General features: G+C 49.8%; 2 protein-coding genes across 2 annotated transcripts in view; both read right to left on the bottom strand.

Moving 5' to 3' along the window:
* Nucleotides 1–20,606, bottom strand: part of LOC100707400 (high mobility group protein B2) — a 642,043-nt gene that overhangs the window by 27,833 nt on the left and 593,604 nt on the right. The window lies entirely within an intron of this gene.
* The window catches only part of LOC109194366 (microtubule-associated tumor suppressor 1 homolog), a 33,505-nt gene that overhangs the window by 1,686 nt on the left and 11,213 nt on the right, over nt 1–20,606 (bottom strand). Inside the window, exons 9-18 of the mRNA XM_025907768.1 lie at nt 11,039–11,163; nt 10,502–10,855; nt 5,890–5,956; nt 3,028–3,151; nt 2,848–2,938; nt 2,077–2,182; nt 1,907–1,980; nt 1,337–1,435; nt 996–1,112; nt 666–763 (exon numbers count right to left, since the gene is read on the bottom strand). Of these exons, the coding sequence (XP_025763553.1) occupies nt 666–763; nt 996–1,112; nt 1,337–1,435; nt 1,907–1,980; nt 2,077–2,182; nt 2,848–2,938; nt 3,028–3,151; nt 5,890–5,956; nt 10,502–10,855; nt 11,039–11,163 (1,255 nt within the window). The remainder of the gene's footprint in view (nt 1–665; nt 764–995; nt 1,113–1,336; nt 1,436–1,906; nt 1,981–2,076; nt 2,183–2,847; nt 2,939–3,027; nt 3,152–5,889; nt 5,957–10,501; nt 10,856–11,038; nt 11,164–20,606) is intronic.

Raw genomic sequence — 20,606 nt, 5'->3', positions numbered from 1 at the left:
AACAATGGGCTGTGAAAGATGGGCCTAAGGGTACATCTGTCACCATCTTACAATGCTGTGATTGCAGCCATTCCCCAACTCTCTGTGAATGGTACTCATGGCCATTGATCAGTGTTCTTTGATCAGTGGGTTTTGGTCAGTGATTGTTGATCAATGGTCATGGGAATTTGCATAATTATGATTAAGGAACTGACCTCACAGCCCATTGTTCCTTCAGTGGGCTGATTTCAGTCATTATGCAAATGTCCTGTTTATAAGGTTTGGGGAAACCTGCAGTCAGCTGAGACTGAAGAAGTCACTTGGATGAGTGACGAAACGTTTCTCCCACAAAACGCTACGTCCAGATGAACAGATTCAACTTTTGGAGATTTACTTTCCTGGATGATTGAGAATGCATCAAGACCCTCATCATCACTGACGCAGCGAGAGGCGCCAGCGGTCACTGCGACGGGCCGTTTACATCCAACATTAATCTGACAGCCAGGAGAGGAGGGAGGAAACCAGACAGGGGAGAGGAGGGAGGAAACAAGGAGAGGAGGGAAACCAGGAGAGGAAGGAAACGAGAGGGGAAAGGAGGAAGGAAACGAGAGGGGAAAGGAGGGAGGAAACCAAGAGAGGAGGGAGGAAACCAAACCACCCCCCTCCCCCCCTGCAGGAGTACATACTTGGACAGCGCGGCGTGTTTGTCCATCCTGGCCTTGTAGTCCTCGTTCTCCTGCTGCACCTTCTTCAGGCACTCCTCCAGCTTCACGTTCGTCTCCACCTGTGACACACACACACAGAACGTTTTCATCCAATCATCAGGCTCGGCTCAGGTAGATGAAAATGGCCGGACTTGTTTAAAAGCAGCACCAGACAAACACAACACAACTGTTTCCAACGAAGCTTCAGAGTCACACAAACCACCAGAGATTCCCGGGAGGCTGCCGGGACATGCTGCTAGATAAGGAATTCTTAGATCTGCTGACGTGTGACAGAAACAGATCTGCACCCACCAGTTTGTCCATCTCCATCAGCTTCTTCTCCTTCTGATGCAGCTGGTTGTTCTTGATCTCCAGCACCACCTTCAGACTCTCCAGCTCCTTCTCCAGGTACACAGTGTGGGAGTCCTTCTGCACAAACACCACAGACACGGCAGGTGAGCGCAGGAACCCTCGGTGCTTTAAGCAGCATTACAGCAGCACAACAAGCACACATTTTCTGTCGCTTCAGCGTAAGTTAGAGTCACTGCTCTTCCACACCAGCAGGGGGCAGTCATGGTCAGCAGCGGGCTACACAAGTGCTGCTAGGAGGAGTTCAGAGGGAGATTAAAGGAGGACGGTTGAACCATCGTTACCAGATTCTTGTCGGTGAGTATCCTCTTCCTCCTCTCCTCCTCGGCTTGCAGCTTCTCGCTCAGGTCTTCTTTCTCCGCCGTGAGCTCGGTGAGTTTTTCCTGAGGGGGAAACAGAGGCGCTAAACTACAGATTCATCAGGAACACGTCTGCAGACGCGTGCGTTCACGCCGAGCTCAGGTTTGTGTTCGCCTCCTGAACAGCGTCTGAGCACAGAGACGAGTTACAGAGAGGAATCTGCGATAACTCCTCGGCTCTCCTCCACACAAACACCTGAAACCACCTGGAGGGAAAAATGTGTGCAGGCTTCAGCACGGCTCGAACGCAGCGCTGCAAGCAGACACATCACCTCATTCTCATGTTTATGAGCAATATCACTAATGTTACTGATGCAATATCGTACTCTATTCTGTTATATGTGGTATTCTATTTTATTCTATTGTTTTTCTTATTTTTTGCTGCTGTAACCAAACTAATTTCCCACGTGTGGGACTGATAAAGGTTTATCTTATCTGATGTTCACAGAGTTGCGTGATGGAAATATTACGATGGAGCAGTAAAGTGATTCTTACAGAGAGAGAAGTTTCAGTGTCCTTCAGGGCTTTTTCCAGAGTCTCCAGGTCGGAACGATGGATCGTCTTCATCTCTGAGCCGAGAGAAAAAAATCAGTCTGACGTGTGTGTGTGTGTGTGTGTGTGTGTGTGTGTGTGTGTGTGTGTGTGTGTATCTATCCTGCACACACCTTCTAATGAGGCCTCGTACTGCTGTTTCAGAGACTCCATCTTCTGGCTGTGACTCACTTCCTGTTTCTTCCTCTCCACTTCCTGTCGGCTCCTCAGCTCCTCCACCTGCAGGAAGGAAACGGCGCTGATCAAAACTCCAACATTTATCAGATTATGCAGTGAAAATAAAAATTATTAAAACGTCCAGAACTAAGAAAGAAATCAGAGTTTCAGAGATTTAACGCTGTTTACAAATGTGTGTTTTTGTTTGTTTACATGTTTGCTTTTTCATTTCAATCCCTCGCACCTCCCACATATCCTCCTGCTTCTTGTCTTTTGCACTCCTTCCTTCCTTTTCCTCATTTGCTTTATTTCCTACACTTTCTCCTCACACCATCGCCACCCCTCTCTGCCTCCTTTATGCTGCTCCTTCCCCTCCTCGTCTCCTCCTCCATCAGGTCTGAGTGATTCTTTAATCTGTGCGTCTGCTGCAGCAGGACGGAGACATGAGCACTGATGCACGTTTATTATGAATCTAAAACATTTTACGGTGTCGCCGAATCCAATCAGCGAGCGAGCTCAGGTTCAGAGCTCAGGGAGTCACATGGCGCTGCTGTGAGCCAATCAGAGCGCAGCACGAGGAGGGTGTGTTGTGTCTCGGTCCAGCTGCAGCAGTGAATCGGTGACCTATTAAAGGTCACACCGCATACGTGACGAGCGTCGTCTCCGTCACGTTCGAGGCCGTGATCCTTTCATAATAAAAGCGTCTGCTCGTGCGTTTGTGCTCCGACCTGTTTCTCCATCAGGACGCGACATTTGTCCGCCTCCTCCTGGTACGTCTGGTGGACTTTGTCCCACTCGGTTTGGTAAAAACTGGTAAGCCTGTCGCAGAGAGGAGCGTCAAACAGGGTCAGTGCGAACGGCGCGCAGGAGGAGAAGGCTCCTGAACGTGAGGAGAGCGCCGGTCCTACCTTTCCTCCAGCTGTGCCAGCTCCTCCCGGTGCTGCTCCCGCAGCCTCTTCAGCGCCTGCTCGAAGCCAATGCGCGCCTCCTGCTTCTCCTTCTGCAGACGCTCGCAGCACTGCGATGACACGACTGTGCAGGAGAAAGCAGAGCAGCAGGAAACAACTTTGATTTAATGAGTCAAAGTACAGATTTTGGTTTTCTGCAGAAAAATCTGAAAGAAACTAAAAACGTTTTCTTAACGAGAGATGAAACTGATCCAGGTTCTGCTGAAAAGGAAGCAATGAAAAGGTTTGGAACCAGCTGTTTGTGTGCAGATGTGACGGGAGCCAGATGTGGACCCTGCTCTATTTTACCCATGAATCACGCCGGAGGATCCATCACGTCACGTCGTGTCAGCGCCGACACGCCTGGGGCGGCGATTTTTCAGCGGGTAACGAAGGACGCGTTCCCGTGCGTCAGCCTTCGGCCACATTCCACTTTAATTATTCCTAGAGACCGTAACGCCAAACATCTGCATGTCAGCGCGCAAGTATGCAGCGGGAATCGCTCCTGGTGACTCATCTAAACCCTCGCAGGCTCACGCACGCTTCCAGCCTCCGCTCGCCACCACACACACCAGTTTGATTCCACGCCAACCTGAAACATTTTAATAAAAGTGAGAGCTCTCTGCACGCTCACGCCGTGAGGACAGACGGCCGCTGAGCAGCCTCCGCGATGACAACAGCGAGTGTGAACAGCTGGCTGCAGCTGGAGCAGTTGGCGTTCCCTCTGAATGGAGCGTCTGTCGCTACGGTGAAGGAAACAAAGCCCGCGACAGCTGACGGCAGCGCACACACAGGCCGGACACACGCACACGCCTTCATCAAGCACACAAACCCAGAGTGTGAGAGTCAGCAGGTGGCAGCAGAAACGTGACATCATCTCACTTTGGTCTCCTCGTACGAGGACGCGTGAAAAACAAAGTTACGAGATAAACTGAAGGAACCAGGAAAAAGGATTCCAAACGAGGAAACAAGGAAACGTGCCCAGCAGTGTTTGTTTCACAAACCCGAGCCGCTCCGACTCTGACAGATTTAATAACTAAAAGTCTTCCTCACACACAAAGGTTGGTCATGGAGCTCCTCTGGGCTCTGCTCTGGGAGAGACACTGTGCACATTCTCACTGCTATGCAGACGACACAGCATCGCAATTATCTGTGAAACGGAGACGACCGTGTGAACCGTTCTTTTAAATCTGACAGGAAGAGACTGTCCTGTTTGTCCGGAGTCTTCTTGTTCTTCTGACACGTCATCGTGAGCATGCGAGGACCCGGCAAACGCTCCTCAGAGACATGTTGTTCCTGCTCGGTGTGTGTGTGTGTGTGTGTGTGTGTGTGTGTGTGTGTGTGTGTGGGGCGCTCTGGTATGTCCATCTGAGTGTGTGTATATATAAACATGGAAGCCAAGTGTACTCTGAGCATGTGTGTGAACTGAAATAGTTATGATATGTATTCTTCAATTACAGTTGTGCCTATTTTAATGTCCTTCATGTTGCTGTGTGAACACACTACATGAACACGTCTTCATAGCTTTGTGGGGACCAAAAATGGGAAGGTTACTGTACTTGTAGGGACCAAAATCCTGCTCCCCACAAGTTTTAAGGCATTTTTGAGACTCTAAATATGGTTTCAGTGTCAGGTTTACAGTTATGGTCAGTTAGGGAAAACATTATGTCAATTAGATGTCCCCACAAGATACCCGACGTGTGTGTGTGTGTGTGTGTGTGTGTGTGTGTGTGTGTGTGAGAGAGAGATATACTAAGCTATCCGGGTGTTCCTGACATGATCCACTCTCAGGCACAGCAGCAGTATCAGTATTTAGGACACACTGTGATGTTATTTCCAGTGAGCTGAATGTTTGTGTGACTCTTAAACGGGAACCGCATGGAGGCGTGTCCTCACTGCCGAATCACAGATGCCCGTTACTTTAAGAGGAACGAGGCGGCCGGGAGCTCAACAGCAGATACTCCACGAGTCGCGAGCTCCTTACAGACATTTGTGGCATCAAACTTTACAAATCTATATTTAATAAATACTAAACAGTATTAGTGTAATACACCTTCTAATGAAAATGTGGTCGCGTCAGGCTGCAATAATAATCAACCGCCATGACGGTGGCGTCCAATAACACAAACTAACACGTCACATCGTGCAGTACAGGAACCATTCTACATCCATCTTTCATTTACAGTCTGTGTTTTGAACAGTGATAGTTAAATGGCCGCCTGCCAGGCACACACACACACACACACACACACACACCGTGTTTTCATATCTCTGTGGGGACATCTAAATGACATAATGCTTTCCCTAACCATAACCATAACTGTAATCCTGACACTAAAACCACATGTTGAGTCTCAGTAATTCCTTCAAACTCGTGAGGACCTGGTTTTGTCCCTATAATTGCTGTCGGTCCCCACAAAGATATATAAACAAACACACAGTTCAGTGACGAGGCCATTTAATCCATTAAACTCCTGCAGGTCTGAAACTTCTTTGTATTATTTACACTCGTGTTCCAGTCTGACTCCTACGAGCTCCCCGCCGCTCGTCTCTGAGACCTGGTGTATCCATGGAGAACGCCTCCTGAGAACACAGGTGCACCGAGCACCTGACGGACGTGCTGACAGGTTACAGCCTGCGTGGAAGCGTCTCTTTTCTTCCTAAGAACGAGCAGCAGCTGCACCGACGTTACAGCGCCGCTTTGAATGGCAGTTGTCCCGTCCTTGATAAGCTTCGTACGAGTGTGTGTTGTATGCAAATGGCTGGGACAGAGAGAGAAAGACGCAAACGAACAGGCGGCGGGAGGAGGCCGGACGTTCTTACCCAGCTCGTCCCGGAGGTTGGCCAGCTCCTGCGACAGCTCCTTCTTCTGCTTCAGGGTCTCCTCACGCTGCAGAGAGAAGAAGATTGACATGAGCTCCTGTGGCACAGCGAAGCTTTGAGTTCATAACCGTACAGAAGCGCTTTTAACTGTTTAAATCTAATGAAAGCTGAGCGTAACAGTCAGACAGGGAACACAGCTGTGCTAATACAGCGACGGGCTGAACTTGTGCACCCCTGCTTAAAAACACCTTCACCAAAGTGAACAGCTGGGCTTCGATGGGCTGGATGTCATTAACTGTGAGAGCATAAAGTTATGTGAGCGTGTGCTGAGGCGATCCAGATCGTTGTCACACACGTGAAGGATGCCCGCGGGCTGCCTTATCGCCAAAACACAGAGCGCCTCCAGCATCACCTCGTGAGGAAACCGCTTAGCAAACACCTTCACAGCAGCGTGAGGCGCGGTCGGAGTCGTTTTTATGGTTCGTGTTTTGGATGCAACTCTGATTTAACTCGACGAACATTTCTGTCTATTAATAAACATGTGAATGAAAGGAGTGGCTCAGGAATCCTCTTTTGTTTTCCTGTCGGCTGCCTCAGCTCTTCCTGCTTCCACCATAGTTTTCTTTCCACACTCACTAATCATTTTCGTCTCGTCTCCAAGGAGACAAGAAACCAAAGAAGGGAAAATAAAAGTTAAAGACAGCCTGAAGTCTGACATCCCTGCTGCACAGGAGCAGCATTGGGTTAAGCAAATGTCACACACACACACACACACACACTCTTGTAAACACGTGGACTCACACACACTTTAATGAGCGTGCTGAGTCTGAATGATGGAGCAGTGTGAGGGTTAGAGCAGCAGCAGTGCAGGACCTGTGCAGCTGTGCTGCTGCCTGTAAACACACGCAGCCATAAAGACCATCTGCCACATGCGGGTCAGAGACGTGAAGAAACAGAGGCAACAAAAGGAGGCGAAGAACAGCAACAAAACTCAGACGTCTGTCACGTTTCTCTAAACGATCCGGCTGAAAGCAGCAGACGACTCGAGCGGGACAAAGAATGTGGAAAATGAGGCGACCCGCTCGGTTTCCCACCTCGGCTCTGACACAGCGCAGCGACGAGCTCAGCTGTGGAAACAAACACACACCTTGCGTTTCTTCTTGCGGCGATGAGAGGGGATCCTGCCCGGCTTGGTGTGGGCTGTGCTGGGCTCGCCGTGGGCTCTGCTCTCCGCCGCCCCCATCTCTCCGTAACCACAGACGCCCTCATACAAAGCTCCCACGCTGCTCTCCGTCCAGCGTCCTTCCTCTCGCTCTGTCACAAACTACTACAGAGGAAACTCTCTGCCCTCCCCCTCTGCTCCTCCCACACTCTCCCTGTTCACCACAGACCTCCTCCCCCCTCCATCTGTTTCTCCTCCTCCCGTCTGATGGAGGAATGCGAGTTATTTCTGCACCGCCCTCCTCTTTTCATATCTTTAATCTTATCTGCCTTTCTCTCCTGCTCTATCAGTCGTTAACTCACCGGACCGGAGCATCAGCGTTTAAATCACGCCTCTCTTTGTCTTCATCTTCAGCTTTCCATTTTTCCTCCGTATAAACTTTACGTTACATTTATCTGGGAGTTTCCCACAGAGCTGGGACATATTTTAAAAGCCACAAAGCTCTAAAAAAAGACTTTAATTGGTCGAGTTTTAGTGGCTATAAAAACAAGAAACCAGCTTTGATCTGCTTTTTCTTCCTCTTCTGGTTTTTACAGCAGCCAACATGAAGCATACTCTCAGCGCACAGACTGTATAAAAAGATGGCAACGTGAAAATGCTTTAAACCTGCACTGCCAGCAGGGGGCGACTCCTCTGTGCTTTAAGTCTGTGACTGAAGTTTGTAGCCTCAGTCTCATCTGGTTTCATACAGACGCCCATGTGACGCCCATGACATCATTTATATACAGTCTGTGTCCTTCAGATTAGACCCCACAAACGTGAAACAGTCTAAACGCAGACGGTTCCTCCTGCCGTCACAATAAAAGCCCATCGCTCCACGTGACTGAGCGAGGATTTTAAAAACTAATATTTTAATATAAAATATAATTTAAAAAATAAAAATACAATAAAAATCATTCAAACAGCAGCGAGTTAGACGCTGACTAACCCCCACCCTGGCTTTAGTTTGGAGTCTAGTTTTGTTTACCATCAGTAACCATGGATGGCGCTCTGTGTGCTTTCACACACATGTAGAACAAATAGGGTTTTCCAGTGCAGCTCAAACAGCGCCGCCTCCACCCGCGGCCCACCATCGGGGGGTGGGGGGGTGGGGGAGTGTAGTTTGGCGTTAAGTGCTCTGTTTATATTCAGCAGTCACCTTTCAAGTGTGCAGGCAGATAAGATAGTGCCGGCATTCATGCTTCAGATAAGAAACACAAATCACACAGCTTCAGGGCTTCAGCTGCAGCTGCTGCATTCCTCCTCCTCCCCCTCCTCCACCCATGACTCCCCCTTTCACCAGCACCTCTCAGCAGGCCTCCCATCTAATCAATATCCCAGGCAGAAAGGCTCCGGAGAGCCCGGAGGAGTTTATGCTCCGACACAAAAATCTGATGGGGTTATGTAAGCGCGCACTCGTTCGTGTGCAGGTTTTACTGCTGATAACAGGTTTTATGAGCCGCTCGCTCCGCAGAGACACTCCAGGCCAATAACAGCTTAAACTTTAAACTTTAGGACAGCTGTGCTTCATCAGGCCGAGCTCAGGCTCTCAGATCAGTGCAACAATACAGTGAAGTTATGAAATGTAAAGACGAGGAAAACAAGCCAGAGCTATGAGCGCCTCTGAAACCCCCCCAGGTGTCTAATTAAAGGCATTAGTGGTGATGTGCACGCTGTGCTCGGCCCCTGAACACAACACAGCCGCACAGAGAAGAACAACAAAGGTTCAAACACAAAGAGTCATGACAGCGAGCAGAGCCATGAAGCCCTCTGTACTCCCAGGCTGCAAACACACCACAGTGTTTACTGAACACACCGTCCACATCCTGGACTCTGACAGACGCATCCTGGAGCTGGTCTGAGCCAATCAGCAGCCTTCATCCACACAGACACTCACATAATCCTTCAGGGTGAAGACTTTGTAACACAAACACAGATATTTGCACCGTTTATACAAAAGTTTCACGTTTCCTCAACTCATGCATCAGCATCCACCAACATGAAAGCGTAACAGGACGAAATGGTTGTCAGTGTGGCTGCTGTGTGCGGGAGGATGGCTTATTATTTTATTACTGAATGGAAACAGGAATAAATGATCGTTTCTCTTGTTTAGATTTTTAAAAAGTCAATGACGGTGCTGTGAAGCCATGTTGGACAGTGATGTTACCTGTGAGCGCTGAACGACAGACCCCTGTCTGCGTTCAGGGGTCGAATCAGTGACATCACTGCTGCACGCATCTCAAACTGGAATCATTCAGTCATGATTATATTTTTATTGGCTGACACGCCGACTCTGAATCCTCTGAGGGGGTTTTCATGGTTTTTCAGGAGTGGAAGGAGTTCAGCATTCACTCCATACCTCAGACTGCCAGAGGAAGCCTCGTATATATACACAAGTACTGCACTTACAGCAGACACACACACACACACACACACACGTCCATCAGCAGGAGCGTGTGAGCAGGATCTTTCCATTGCATCATGTGTTGTTCTTAATGACAGCCGGGCGTGGCGAGCCTCTCCCTGCTGCCTCCTTCTAAAAACAGCCATTACTCCGCCCCTCCTCCTCCTCTACGAGTGTCTCCAGCAGCACCTTAAATATCAGCAGGGTGACGTCACCGCCCACTGCCGAGTGACGCTGTAATTACAGGCTGTGGCGCCCTGCTCTAACCTCCCCGAGGCGAGGGACGGTATGGGTCGTTCACCCTGTGAAGCCACGCTGCACTCACATGTGCAAACACATCCATGGAGCAGCAGGACCCGCCCCCATCACACGAGACGCTAAAGCCCCCTGCTGACCTGAAACAGCACAGAGGCATTTTTCTACATGCTAACGAGTCCGTTACCTGTCTGACACCTGCATGCAAATATTCCTGTGGCGCCTTTAAAGAGTTCGATCCTGTCGGTTCTGGGAAGCAGAGAATCTGACACCTCATAACAAAATCACAGCCTCGTTTCAGCTGTGCTGCAGTTAACAAATCAAAGAGTGTGCACATTTAAAAGACGCCATCAGCTCTTCAGACATTCACAAACGACATCACCACCATGAACATGCGACAGGAAACAAGTCCTGTCCTTTTAAAGCCCCCTTCGAGTGGCCGGTTTCCAGAAGCCTGACGAGGGGCAGCACTCACTGACTGTGAGCATGCAGTGTCTGCAGCTTAGACCCATATAAAGAAAAAGAAAAAAAAACAAACAAACCACACAGCAGTTCCTGCAGCGTCCAGCAGAGGCAGCAGTGAGTCAGTCCCATAGCCTCAAACACAAACTGTTTGGTCCATGAGGACCACGTTTCCCTCTGTAACGCTGTACGGGGGATGAACTGCTTCATAACTATGTATGCGGGTTTGTTGGGGTCTAAACCGACCAGCAGGTGGCGTCACTGCTGTGTAAATGCAGGTGCGACTGTACCTCAGTGAAGAGATGTTGGATGACTGTAGCCAGAGCCTCCACTTTTTTATTCCCTTGCACGAGCAGCTTCCTCAGCTGAACGATGGCCTGGTTCTTCTTCTCTGCCTGCTCTTTGCTGTGGTTCTGTTTGATCGCGTTCGTCCCGTCCGACGCCACCGCGCCTCCATGGCCGCCAGCTCTGGACGCGCTCTGAAGACGGGACCCGGCTCTGGGGCCGGATCGTGGCCCGGTTCTCGCTTTCAAACCGAGAGTCGAGGGTCCGGCGGTTCCTGACGTGGCAGTGTTGGTGGTGTTAGTGGCAGGCACTGGAGGAACTGGTGCCACTGGTGCATTAGCATTCACGTCATCTGGTATCTACACAAACAGCAGGAGAAAGCAGGAAAACATTACAGTGTGAGGTTACAAACTAATAACACGTTCACTGGAGTCAAACGCAGCTCCGTCCCTCATCGTGTGAGAGGACGAGGATTTAGCTGCTGAACCATCAAACAGAAGCAGCATCTTTAACCCTGACGGCGCTGCTCGTGTCACACGTACCAGGTCGGGTGGAGGCAGCTGCAGGTTCTGGTTGTTTCCTCCGGTGGATGCTGCCGTCTGCGAGCTGCTGCCGGTGTGTGACGGCGTTTTCCCCGGTGCCTCCCGCGGCTTGTTGTTTTTATCCACTGCAAGAGAGCGACGACCTCTTAGTGTGCGGGCGGCGGGTGCGACATTCAGCATGGTGTCCACACACACGAACGCACAAACACGGAGCGCACTCAAGTTACACACACACAGCAGGCTGACGACAATCACACACACACAGAAACACACACGCCCTGCTGCTGAAACCAATGCATCATGGGAGAGTTTGTGTGTGTGTGTGTGTGTGTGTGTGTGTGTGTGTGGATGTGCATTAAGGGCTGCATTACGAGACCAAAGCAATTATAGAGACCGATCGACACATCTCCTCTCAGCGCGTTCACTCTCCCTCCCTCTCTGACTGCAGATGAAGCTTCTGTGCGAGATGCTGGAATCACAGCCGACAGAGTTCCTGAGAAGTCACGGGCGAGATGCCCAAAGCCTCTCCACTATTCAGTGAGAGCGATCGGCCGGCAGGTGTTTTCTGTAGCATCATATGAACATCTGGATCTCTCACACGTCAAACTTTGCCTGTCAGGTCTGTACTCTGAGCTGCAGCTCAGACCTGCTCAGGCCCTGAGGACAGCACTCCCTTAAAAATGCTGCCCCCTGCTGGCAGCCTCTGAGCAGGGCATCACTGAAGTCAGCTGGACCGTCACTAGAACAGATCCAGCAAACTCAGACTCCGGCCTCTCCGGCGAGTCGTTTCAGCTCCGCCTCACAGCAGACGAGTGCACACCCCCCACGTGACAAAACCCCACAGCTCCTGTTTGACAGCGTCGGCAGAACAGAAGGTTTAATTGCTGTGTGCAGTCACATCTGTGCTCACCAACACACAGATGTTTATGCTACAGGTAACAGCAGGTGGAACTGTGCCGCCTCCACAAACCATCGCCTGCCGACCAATCACGATCCATCCATCCATCCATCTGACGCCGAGGTCACAGAGTCAGAGGGTTCACAGTTTTTAAGAAAGGCCGTCTGAATCTTTGCCTTTCAATAAAACTAAAAAATATAAATTACTAAGAGAGACTTGATTTTTTTTTCTGAGCTGTAAGAACTTTAAAACATCACTCTGGAATGAAAAACAGCACCAGGATAAAGAGTAAGGCTAGATACTGTCTGAGCATCCGGGGCTCATTCATATCTCTCTCTCTCTCTCTCTCTCTCACACACACACACACACACACACACACACACACACACACACACACAGTGTGTTTAGCCTCTCCTTAGTTTAAACAGTGCAGTATATAACCAGCATAAGACTTCAAGCAGATGCAGTTTTTTTTCTATAGCAGCTCTGATCTATCCCATAATATTACTGCTAGATATCGCAGCGTAACAGGAGAGAAGTCCTGAGACATCGATGTATCCATCTTGCAGGTATTCCTGATGACTTTACCGTTTCATGTGGCCTGTGTGTGGTGACCTGTGCGAGTGCTGCGGTGAGGGGTTTGTACCTGGAGTGTGCCGCGCAGGCATGCAGAGCTGCTGAGCCCAGACTGAGAGAGAAACCACACAGTTAGCATGCACATCACAGACACCGAGCACAGCGACGAGCCTGCTGAGTCACGAGAATCCGCTGCAAACACACAGCGAACAAATACACTTTCTGCAGCTCTAATTCAATCTGAGTGTCTGAAATGCTGGAACGCTGTAAACTGTAGAAGCTCACAGTCATGCATCACGTCAGTCTCATTATCTGTGGAGTCTCGTGAGCACTCAGCAGGGCTGTCTGTGCGAGTTTATGAAGAACATCAGTCAGAGAAGCAGCTCAGGGCTGAAGCTCAGGGCTGAAGCACAGGGGAGAGGAATAAAAGGGATGTGTGGGAGGAGCAGAGGCTTCGGGCCGAGCTGTAAAAATCCACCAAGTGTCGTCTTCACTCTGAAGTAATCAGAGTAATCAGAGTAAAGCGCTGACGGTCAAAATTCCTGCATGTGCCCTTTGCAGAGCCCAAAGTCTAATTATCAGCAGCTCACAGAGTAAAGAGCAGATCTGGTCCATCTTTAATGAGCCGCCTCAACTGAGCGTGTGCAGAACGAGCAAGGATATTAACTATAACCATCCTCATTCTGATGTAATCAGATTACTCAGAGAGGAAAAAACACCAGGTGCTGAGAGGTTGAACTCTGTGAATGAAACCAGGTTCCCTTCAAAGACAACACATGATCCAACAAGTGCACGCACACCTGTTACCATGGAAACAACCGTGCAGAGCGTGTCACGAGGTGCACACGTCCACCATCTGATATATTTACATCCAAATTAGACCATCTGGTTTCCTAGCAACAACTTTCATATTTGTCCGACTCCATCGCCCCGAGATATAAAAGCAGGCTGATGACATCACCACCTGCGCACACACACCCCCACACCCCGACACACACACACACACACGTGTGCATGTTAAATGTTCAAATGTAAAAACACACGTTATGAATAAAGTCAAACTGAAAGAGCATCGATGCTCCCACTGCTGCATGCTGAGGTCAACGTTAGCACCACAGAGGCTGCTGGACATTCAGGACATCATGACTCCTCTTCATCAGACAGGAGGAAGAGGAGTCGTGCACTGAGACAGGACCACAGCAGCTCTTTATTCTCAGCATTTTCCTCGGGTTCTGTAATGCAGCGGTCCCCAACCCCCGGGCCTCGGACCGGTACCGGTCCGTGAGTCGTTTGGTACCGGGCCGCGAGAGTTGAGGCTCAGGTGTGAAATGTGTGGTTTTCAGGGTTTTTATCGGTTTTCAGCGTTATTTTGTTATCATTTTTATCGTTAACTCGGTTTTCCTGGGTCTTTTCACTTGTGTTATGAATAAATCTTCTTTTTTTCGGTACCGGCACTAGTTTTATTTTGTTGTATTTATCCGCGACACCTTATTGCCGGTCCGTGAAAATATTGTCGGGCATAAACCGGTCCGTGGCGCAAAAAGGGTTGGGGACCGCTGCTGTAATGAATGTGGCACAAAGCTCGATGCCTTTGCTTGTTATTCCCGCTCATTTGGAAGGTCAGCTCAGTCCTGCAGCTCTGTGTAGCTCCACAGAGCCGAGGAGGAGGAGACTGTCAAAGCTCCTCTTCATCACACACTCCCACCCTCTGGTTAGCCAGAGGAGCAGAGTCAGCCAGAAATACATCAAATGCTCCAGGAGGCCCTCTCAGCCCACAGGCAGGACCAAACTGCTCAAACACATGTCAGCAGCTAAAATCACCTGAGTGTAATAATCATTTAATAATCAGTAAATCATTTATAATAATTTATTAAATAATAATATTTTTAGGTTTCATCGTTTTTATTTTCATCTCATAACATAAACACAAAAATTAAAGTTTCAAATCAAACTGCACAACCGAGTCCAAGCAGACTCTTCATCCTCCTCATCATCATCATGGTGAGCCACTTGTGTGACGCGGCCTGAAACGAGCCTGACAACATCCTCTCATGTCCTCGTCTGCCGCCACATCTGGGAAAACAGCAGCCTCGGATTAGAGCTCGCACGAGCGGCCAGCCTCAGCTGAACCGCTGTGCGGCGTGCACGGGCGCGCGCACGCTGACTAAAGCCTGCACTGACCTACATTTTGGGGCAGAGCAGCAGGGAAGTGGGTCTGTGGAGCTCAGACTGAAAACACGCCGCGGCCAAACACGTGCCGCCGAGCTCAGATGGACCGGCAGGAAAACACTCGGAGAGGCGGAGCCCAATATTTACGGAAGGACGCGAACGTGGGCCAAACTGCACGATCCACATCAATGCCCACAATCAGACGATGAAGGGATTAATGACCCATCGAGCCAAAGCACACAGCACAGACGAGTCTGTAGAGTAAGCCTGATGAGACTGGCAAACACTCAGGAACCCACGAGAAGCCGCTGCAGTCAAACCTCAGAAACGCGTGCGAGCTTCTTCACCCCGAGCAAACACAACCAACCAGGGCTCACTCCTGCTGAGTGTGAGTGGACCGGTGTTGTGCCAAAAAGTGATTTCCGGTATTTGCCAAAAACTGATTGCTCGTATTTAAACTGCTGTAAGTAACTTGTTGGGCTATAATATGTGAAACATATGTCAAATGCATCCCTCATGGATGACACAAAGTCATACTGAGCCACAAACAACGTTTGTGTAACAAGGTAGAAGGCGCAATCAGTTTTTGGCAGCGACTTTTTTAACTGCATAAATAAAGGTTATATAAAAATGTCATTAACATTAAAAATGTCTTTTGTAAGAGTAAGTTGGCCAAGAGGACAGAAGAAATGGCAGCAAATATTACAATAGTTTTGTAAAAATATTTTAAGTGGGGATAAAGGACCGGATTGGTTATAATGTAAGTACAATAACACAGACTTGTAAGGATACTTGAAAAAAGCAGATAATTTTTTAATTCTATATATAACCCCTTTGTAAAAGCTGTTCACCGAAGTCTATTTACCAACACACGTAAAGATATTACACATAAAAAATACACGGAAACATTGGAAATCACTTTTTGGCACAACACCGGCCCACAGGTGATGCGAAATAATCACGTCCTAACATAAAAACTGCTCCTTCACACAAAACAACCCAGAAACATCTCCAACGAGCTAGCTGCTCTCAAACCGCCGATAACGGACTGATATTTATAAGTTGTTGCTTTGAGCGTGGTTTACACACACTCATGGTAACCATGGTAACCCCCCCCCCCCCAAAATAAAAAAAGCCCATTGCCAGACTAGAACTAAATGTGCCTGAATTCTACGCAGGACCACAGAAACACTGTGCTGGACTACAGACCGCATACAGGAGATGGACCTAACCACCGCTCCCTCACCACCAGGGGGCGCCACAGGTCACACCGTTCCTGATCCAATCCCAAAGACGATCCGTGTCTCCAGCTGGAATTAAACCCGCGACCTTTTGCTTTCTAAACGGGACATGAAAACTACGACTGAGCCCATAAACTCATCAGGTCGACTGAGGTCACAGAGCAAATAAGCTGGGAACTGTTCCCAAACCACAGGAGTCGCCCCCTGCTGGACACAAAAAACAAAGTTCTTGGTTCAGGAATAAAATATCCACATCTGGAGGTGGAAGCTGCGTATTTGGGACATTATTACTAAGATGCCCGTTACTGCAACACTCTCACCTCCACCCAGCTAACACAGCTGCTCATGTACTGAGTTCTCCACTGATTCCACTGAACACTAAAGGCTGTGCACCCACACCACAGCCTGCACATCTGGACTTGCATTTTTTGGGTTAACAGCTCATCCAACAAAGTTTTCCTGGTGTTTTTTGACTTTGTGCATGTTTAAAGTGTGTGTATGTGACGCGTCAGAGGCTGAAGCAGCTTTACTGTCACGTTCACGTATTCAGCTCGACTTCTCTCGTGGTCAGTCGAGGCTACAGAGCTGAACGGCCGACACTGAGCGCTGCTATCATGAACGCTGTCCTGTCTGCTTCACAGGCCCGTGACAGTTATTCACAGCATCATCAGGGATTTTTGCTTTTATGCAGCATGAACTTGAAACATGAAAAGCTCCCGTGCTGCACGGACACACAGTCAGACCCTGGCAGCGTGCAGCTCCTCTTTAGAAAAGGAGACACATTAAGAGCGAGCGCAGGCTCTGCTGCAGCCTGCACAAACACAGAGCAGCCTTTTAATGGCTGAATAAGTAAAAGCCAGATGCGTCCTGGGCTATTTCGGGTTTGTGTGTGAATCACGTGGTCGTGCCCCGTCAGGCGTGGGTATCGGGGCCAAAAGGAGCCACAGCTATTCATCACGCCACGCTGCAACGCTGGAACTAAAAGCCCCGCACGCACAGCCGTGTGCGACTGCAGCTGCACGCTGAGCTGAAAGCCCCCACAGGAGGAGACACGGAGGCAACAATGGCTTCTGACGCCATGCAGGAACACAGGAGGAGCTGAGGAGGGGGGAGGAGGAGGGTGAAGTGGCCTTTGAGGCTGATCTTGAGTCAGGCCTGCCATCACACGAGTAAAGATGAAAAAGCCCAAAGAAACGGCAAAGAACGCTGAGCTTCACACAAAGGCAGGAGGTGGAGGAGGAGGTGGTGGTGGGGGTGGTTTTGAAAATGAGTTTTATTTTGAAATAGTTACACAAAGCAGAGATGGGGCTTTTATTTTGGGTGCCTGCAGGATTAAAGTCCTTCTGTTGCAGGAGTGAACATCATTAGCTCCTCTGTTTGGGTGTGGTGGCCCCACCCTGCCATGTGCATCTATGGTGGATGAAGGAAGGTGTGTGGAGCACATGGAGGGATGGAAGCAGCTAACGGGGTGAAGCTGCTGATGGAGGACGAACAGATGGATGGGTGAAACGCCGCACGGGTGGATGTGGGGAGGACACGGGGGACAGAGGCTGATCCAGACCTGCGTGGAAGACCACGGTGTTCTTCCTGCATCCCGACAGCAGCTGGAGGTTTCGGAAAAGTCCTTTGGCCGTCAGCTTCACGTGGAAGTTGGACAGCGACAGTCTGGGAGACCATAACATGGTTCGGTGTGAGGCGCTCTCTGTCGGACTCAGAGTCCTTTTCTGCACTTTGAGTTCTTCTCCTCGTCTCAACGTGTCCTGAGCGGCAGGTCACACTGACCCACTTCTTCTTTAGCAGACGGGAGGCGGGAGAAGGAAATTCTCCTTTTCTTTAAATTTCAAAAACAAAAAATCCTCCAAAAAGAGAATCTGGTTACTGCTGCTGGGATTTGTAGCCTGCATCTGCGTGAAAGCCACGAGGAAAAACAAGACGCCGCATTTTAAAAACAGATCCTGCGCTCAGTCCAGGGAAGAGGACGCACGCTAAGCCGCCATCCGGCCGTCATCAAAGCCACAGAGCCGCCGCTGCGACACGAAAACATGAAATAAAAGGAGCGAAGCAGAGCAGCTCCTGCACCGCAGCCAGCACGGGAAGAAAATGGCGCCAAAAATAGCAGTGAGCTTCACCGTCGCCGAGGTCACGGCGAATCAACCACGGATGGGGAGAGAGAGGGAGAGAGGGAGAGAGAGAGAGAGGGAAACGGGCGAGATACTTGTGTGTGTGCGTGAGAGAGCGAGCGTATCCTGGTGATGATTACTCCTCTGCTGCCAAACACCCCCCCCATCACCACAGAGGCGTGTCACCAGAATTTACACACAAACAAAGACAAGCATCTACACACACACACACACACAGAGGGAGGAGGGATGCTGCAGGAGGAGGAGGGGGAGGAGACAGCGGGGTCTGAATAATCCCTCGCTCCCTCCTCCCTCATGACTCCTCTGCTCTCTCTGTCGTGCCACAGATGAACCTTGTCGAGGTCAGACGTGATGACAGAAGAAACACTGTGGAGACCACACACACACACACACGTGTATTTATATCCTTGTGGGGACATCTTATTGACATAACGCTTTCCCCATCCGCTTACCTTAACCATAACCATAACTGTAACCCTGACACTAAAACCACATCTTGAGTCTCAAAAATGTCTTCAAACTCGAGGGGACTGGGATGTCGGTCCCCACAAAGACATTAAAACCTGTACACACACACACACACACACACACACACACACACACACACACACACACTGAGGCAGGTGCCATATTGGTGCCTTTCACACACTTTGTGAAAAGGCGTCTTTGTTTTAGCCAAATCTGTCGGAGCGTTTCCAAGTCGACTGAAAGAAGCTGGCGATGAACGTGACGGAGAACTTGAATTAGAACATCAGGAACAAAGAACACACGACACACTTCTGAATGTCAACAGCTGCATCATCAGACCGCCGTTTGTCCTTTGCTCCTGCGAGCGCGCTCAGAACCTGGAGCTGGGTTAAACTGCGCTGATGCTCATGTCGGACTCAGGTTTAGTGAACACAAAGGAAGCTCGGCTCAGAGGAAACTCTGAGGTCCCCACAAAAACCACCGACGCTGAAAACAAAACCAAGGCAGCCATGATCCCCGAGAGCCTCTCTGCTCATTATTGAATCCACTTTTATTTAGTTTGCATCAAAGTGTGGACGCCTCCATCAGCTGACACAGAGGACAGGCTGAGGTTAGTGGATATTTAACAGATCCTGACACACAGCTGTGAACATCTGGTTTAGCTCCACTGACACAGATTACAGAACGTCCACCTCTAAAATCACACCTGCGCACATTTTCATTCACAGGAATGTTTGACAGATTTGGTCTTTGTGCAGAGTAAGCACGCACAACATGTGGCTCATTTACAAACTTCAAGCCAGCCATAAAAACTTACAGCCCGAAACATCAGTGCTCCCCTAATGGCACGAGACAGACCAGAGCCAATAAAACCAGAGCTGTGTGTGTGTGTGTGTGCATGCGTGTCAGAATCAATGTCCACATCCACTGGAGACAAAATGAGCAGAAAGCCACTGAGAGCTTTAAAGGCCCATGCTGCTAACCGCTGTCGCCTGAGGACGGCTGTGGCGAGCGTCAATGAGAGAGGTATGAATCAAATGCATGTGTGGCCCTTATGAAGTGCAGTGTCTGTGTGTGTGTGTCTGTGTGTGTGTGTCTGTGTGTGTGTGTGTGCGCGTGTGGGGTAATCAAGCCATCATGGGGCTGATAGCACGTCTGTGAGTAAGCGGCGCCCCACAGGCCCCAGAGAGACTTCCAGGCCGGCCACAGAGGGAGGCAGCCAGGCGCCCGGGCCCAGACAAGAGCCGCCACATGCAGGGGGAGGAGAGCAGCACGCTGCTGACACCAGAGTCACGGCCGATGGTTTAAGACATGATTCTGATGCTGCGTGATGCTAAACGTGAAACGTCGGCCTGCCGGAGCTCGACGAACATCAACTCACAGAGCGAGCGAACACGTTTGAGCTGGGAGGCAACAGAAGATTAACCAGACTGTCCATGTGTGTGTCTGTCTGTCTGTGTGTGTGTGTGCGTGTGTCCGTGTGTGTGTGTGTGTGTGTGTGTGTGTGTGTGTGCGAGCAGGAGAATAATTAGAGGGAGACTGCAGGGATGATAATTATGTTTGCTTAAGCTTCCAGGCTTTGAGGTGCAATCAGTTATCCTGTGTGTGTGTGTGTGTGTGTGTGTGTGTGTGTGTGTGTGTGTGTGTGTCTCTCTCTCTCTCAGAGTTCATGCAGTGATGTCAGACCGCCGCCTCCTGCACCATCAGTCCAAACCCGGCGACGCTCGTCATTATCCGGTCGCTCGTGTGACTGATGCAAAGCTGTGACTCGCGCTCGCTTCAGCTACAGGAAAGAAAAAGCAGATGTTGTGCAGCAAACAAACTGCAGCCATGATCACACGGATGCCACAGACTGTATAAAATCGATGGAAGTGCTGATCAGACTCAGCCAAGCTGCGTGTGTGATGGCGTGCTCTCAGGTGTGACATCACTGCACGGCTCAGCATCCGTGTTCACTCAGAACAAGCATGAGCTCTACTCAGCTGCCCTCACAGCTTTACTAACCAGCACTACTCATGCTAAGCACCCCTTAGACCTAACTCGCTGTGATCCACACCCCGGCAGCCGCTCGCACA

Source organism: Oreochromis niloticus, linkage group LG6, assembly GCF_001858045.2.
Source record: "Oreochromis niloticus isolate F11D_XX linkage group LG6, O_niloticus_UMD_NMBU, whole genome shotgun sequence".
Lineage (NCBI taxonomy): Eukaryota > Metazoa > Chordata > Actinopteri > Cichliformes > Cichlidae > Oreochromis > Oreochromis niloticus.
The sequence above is the reverse complement of the archived record's forward strand: the minus strand, read 5'-3'. Positions and strand labels throughout refer to the sequence as shown.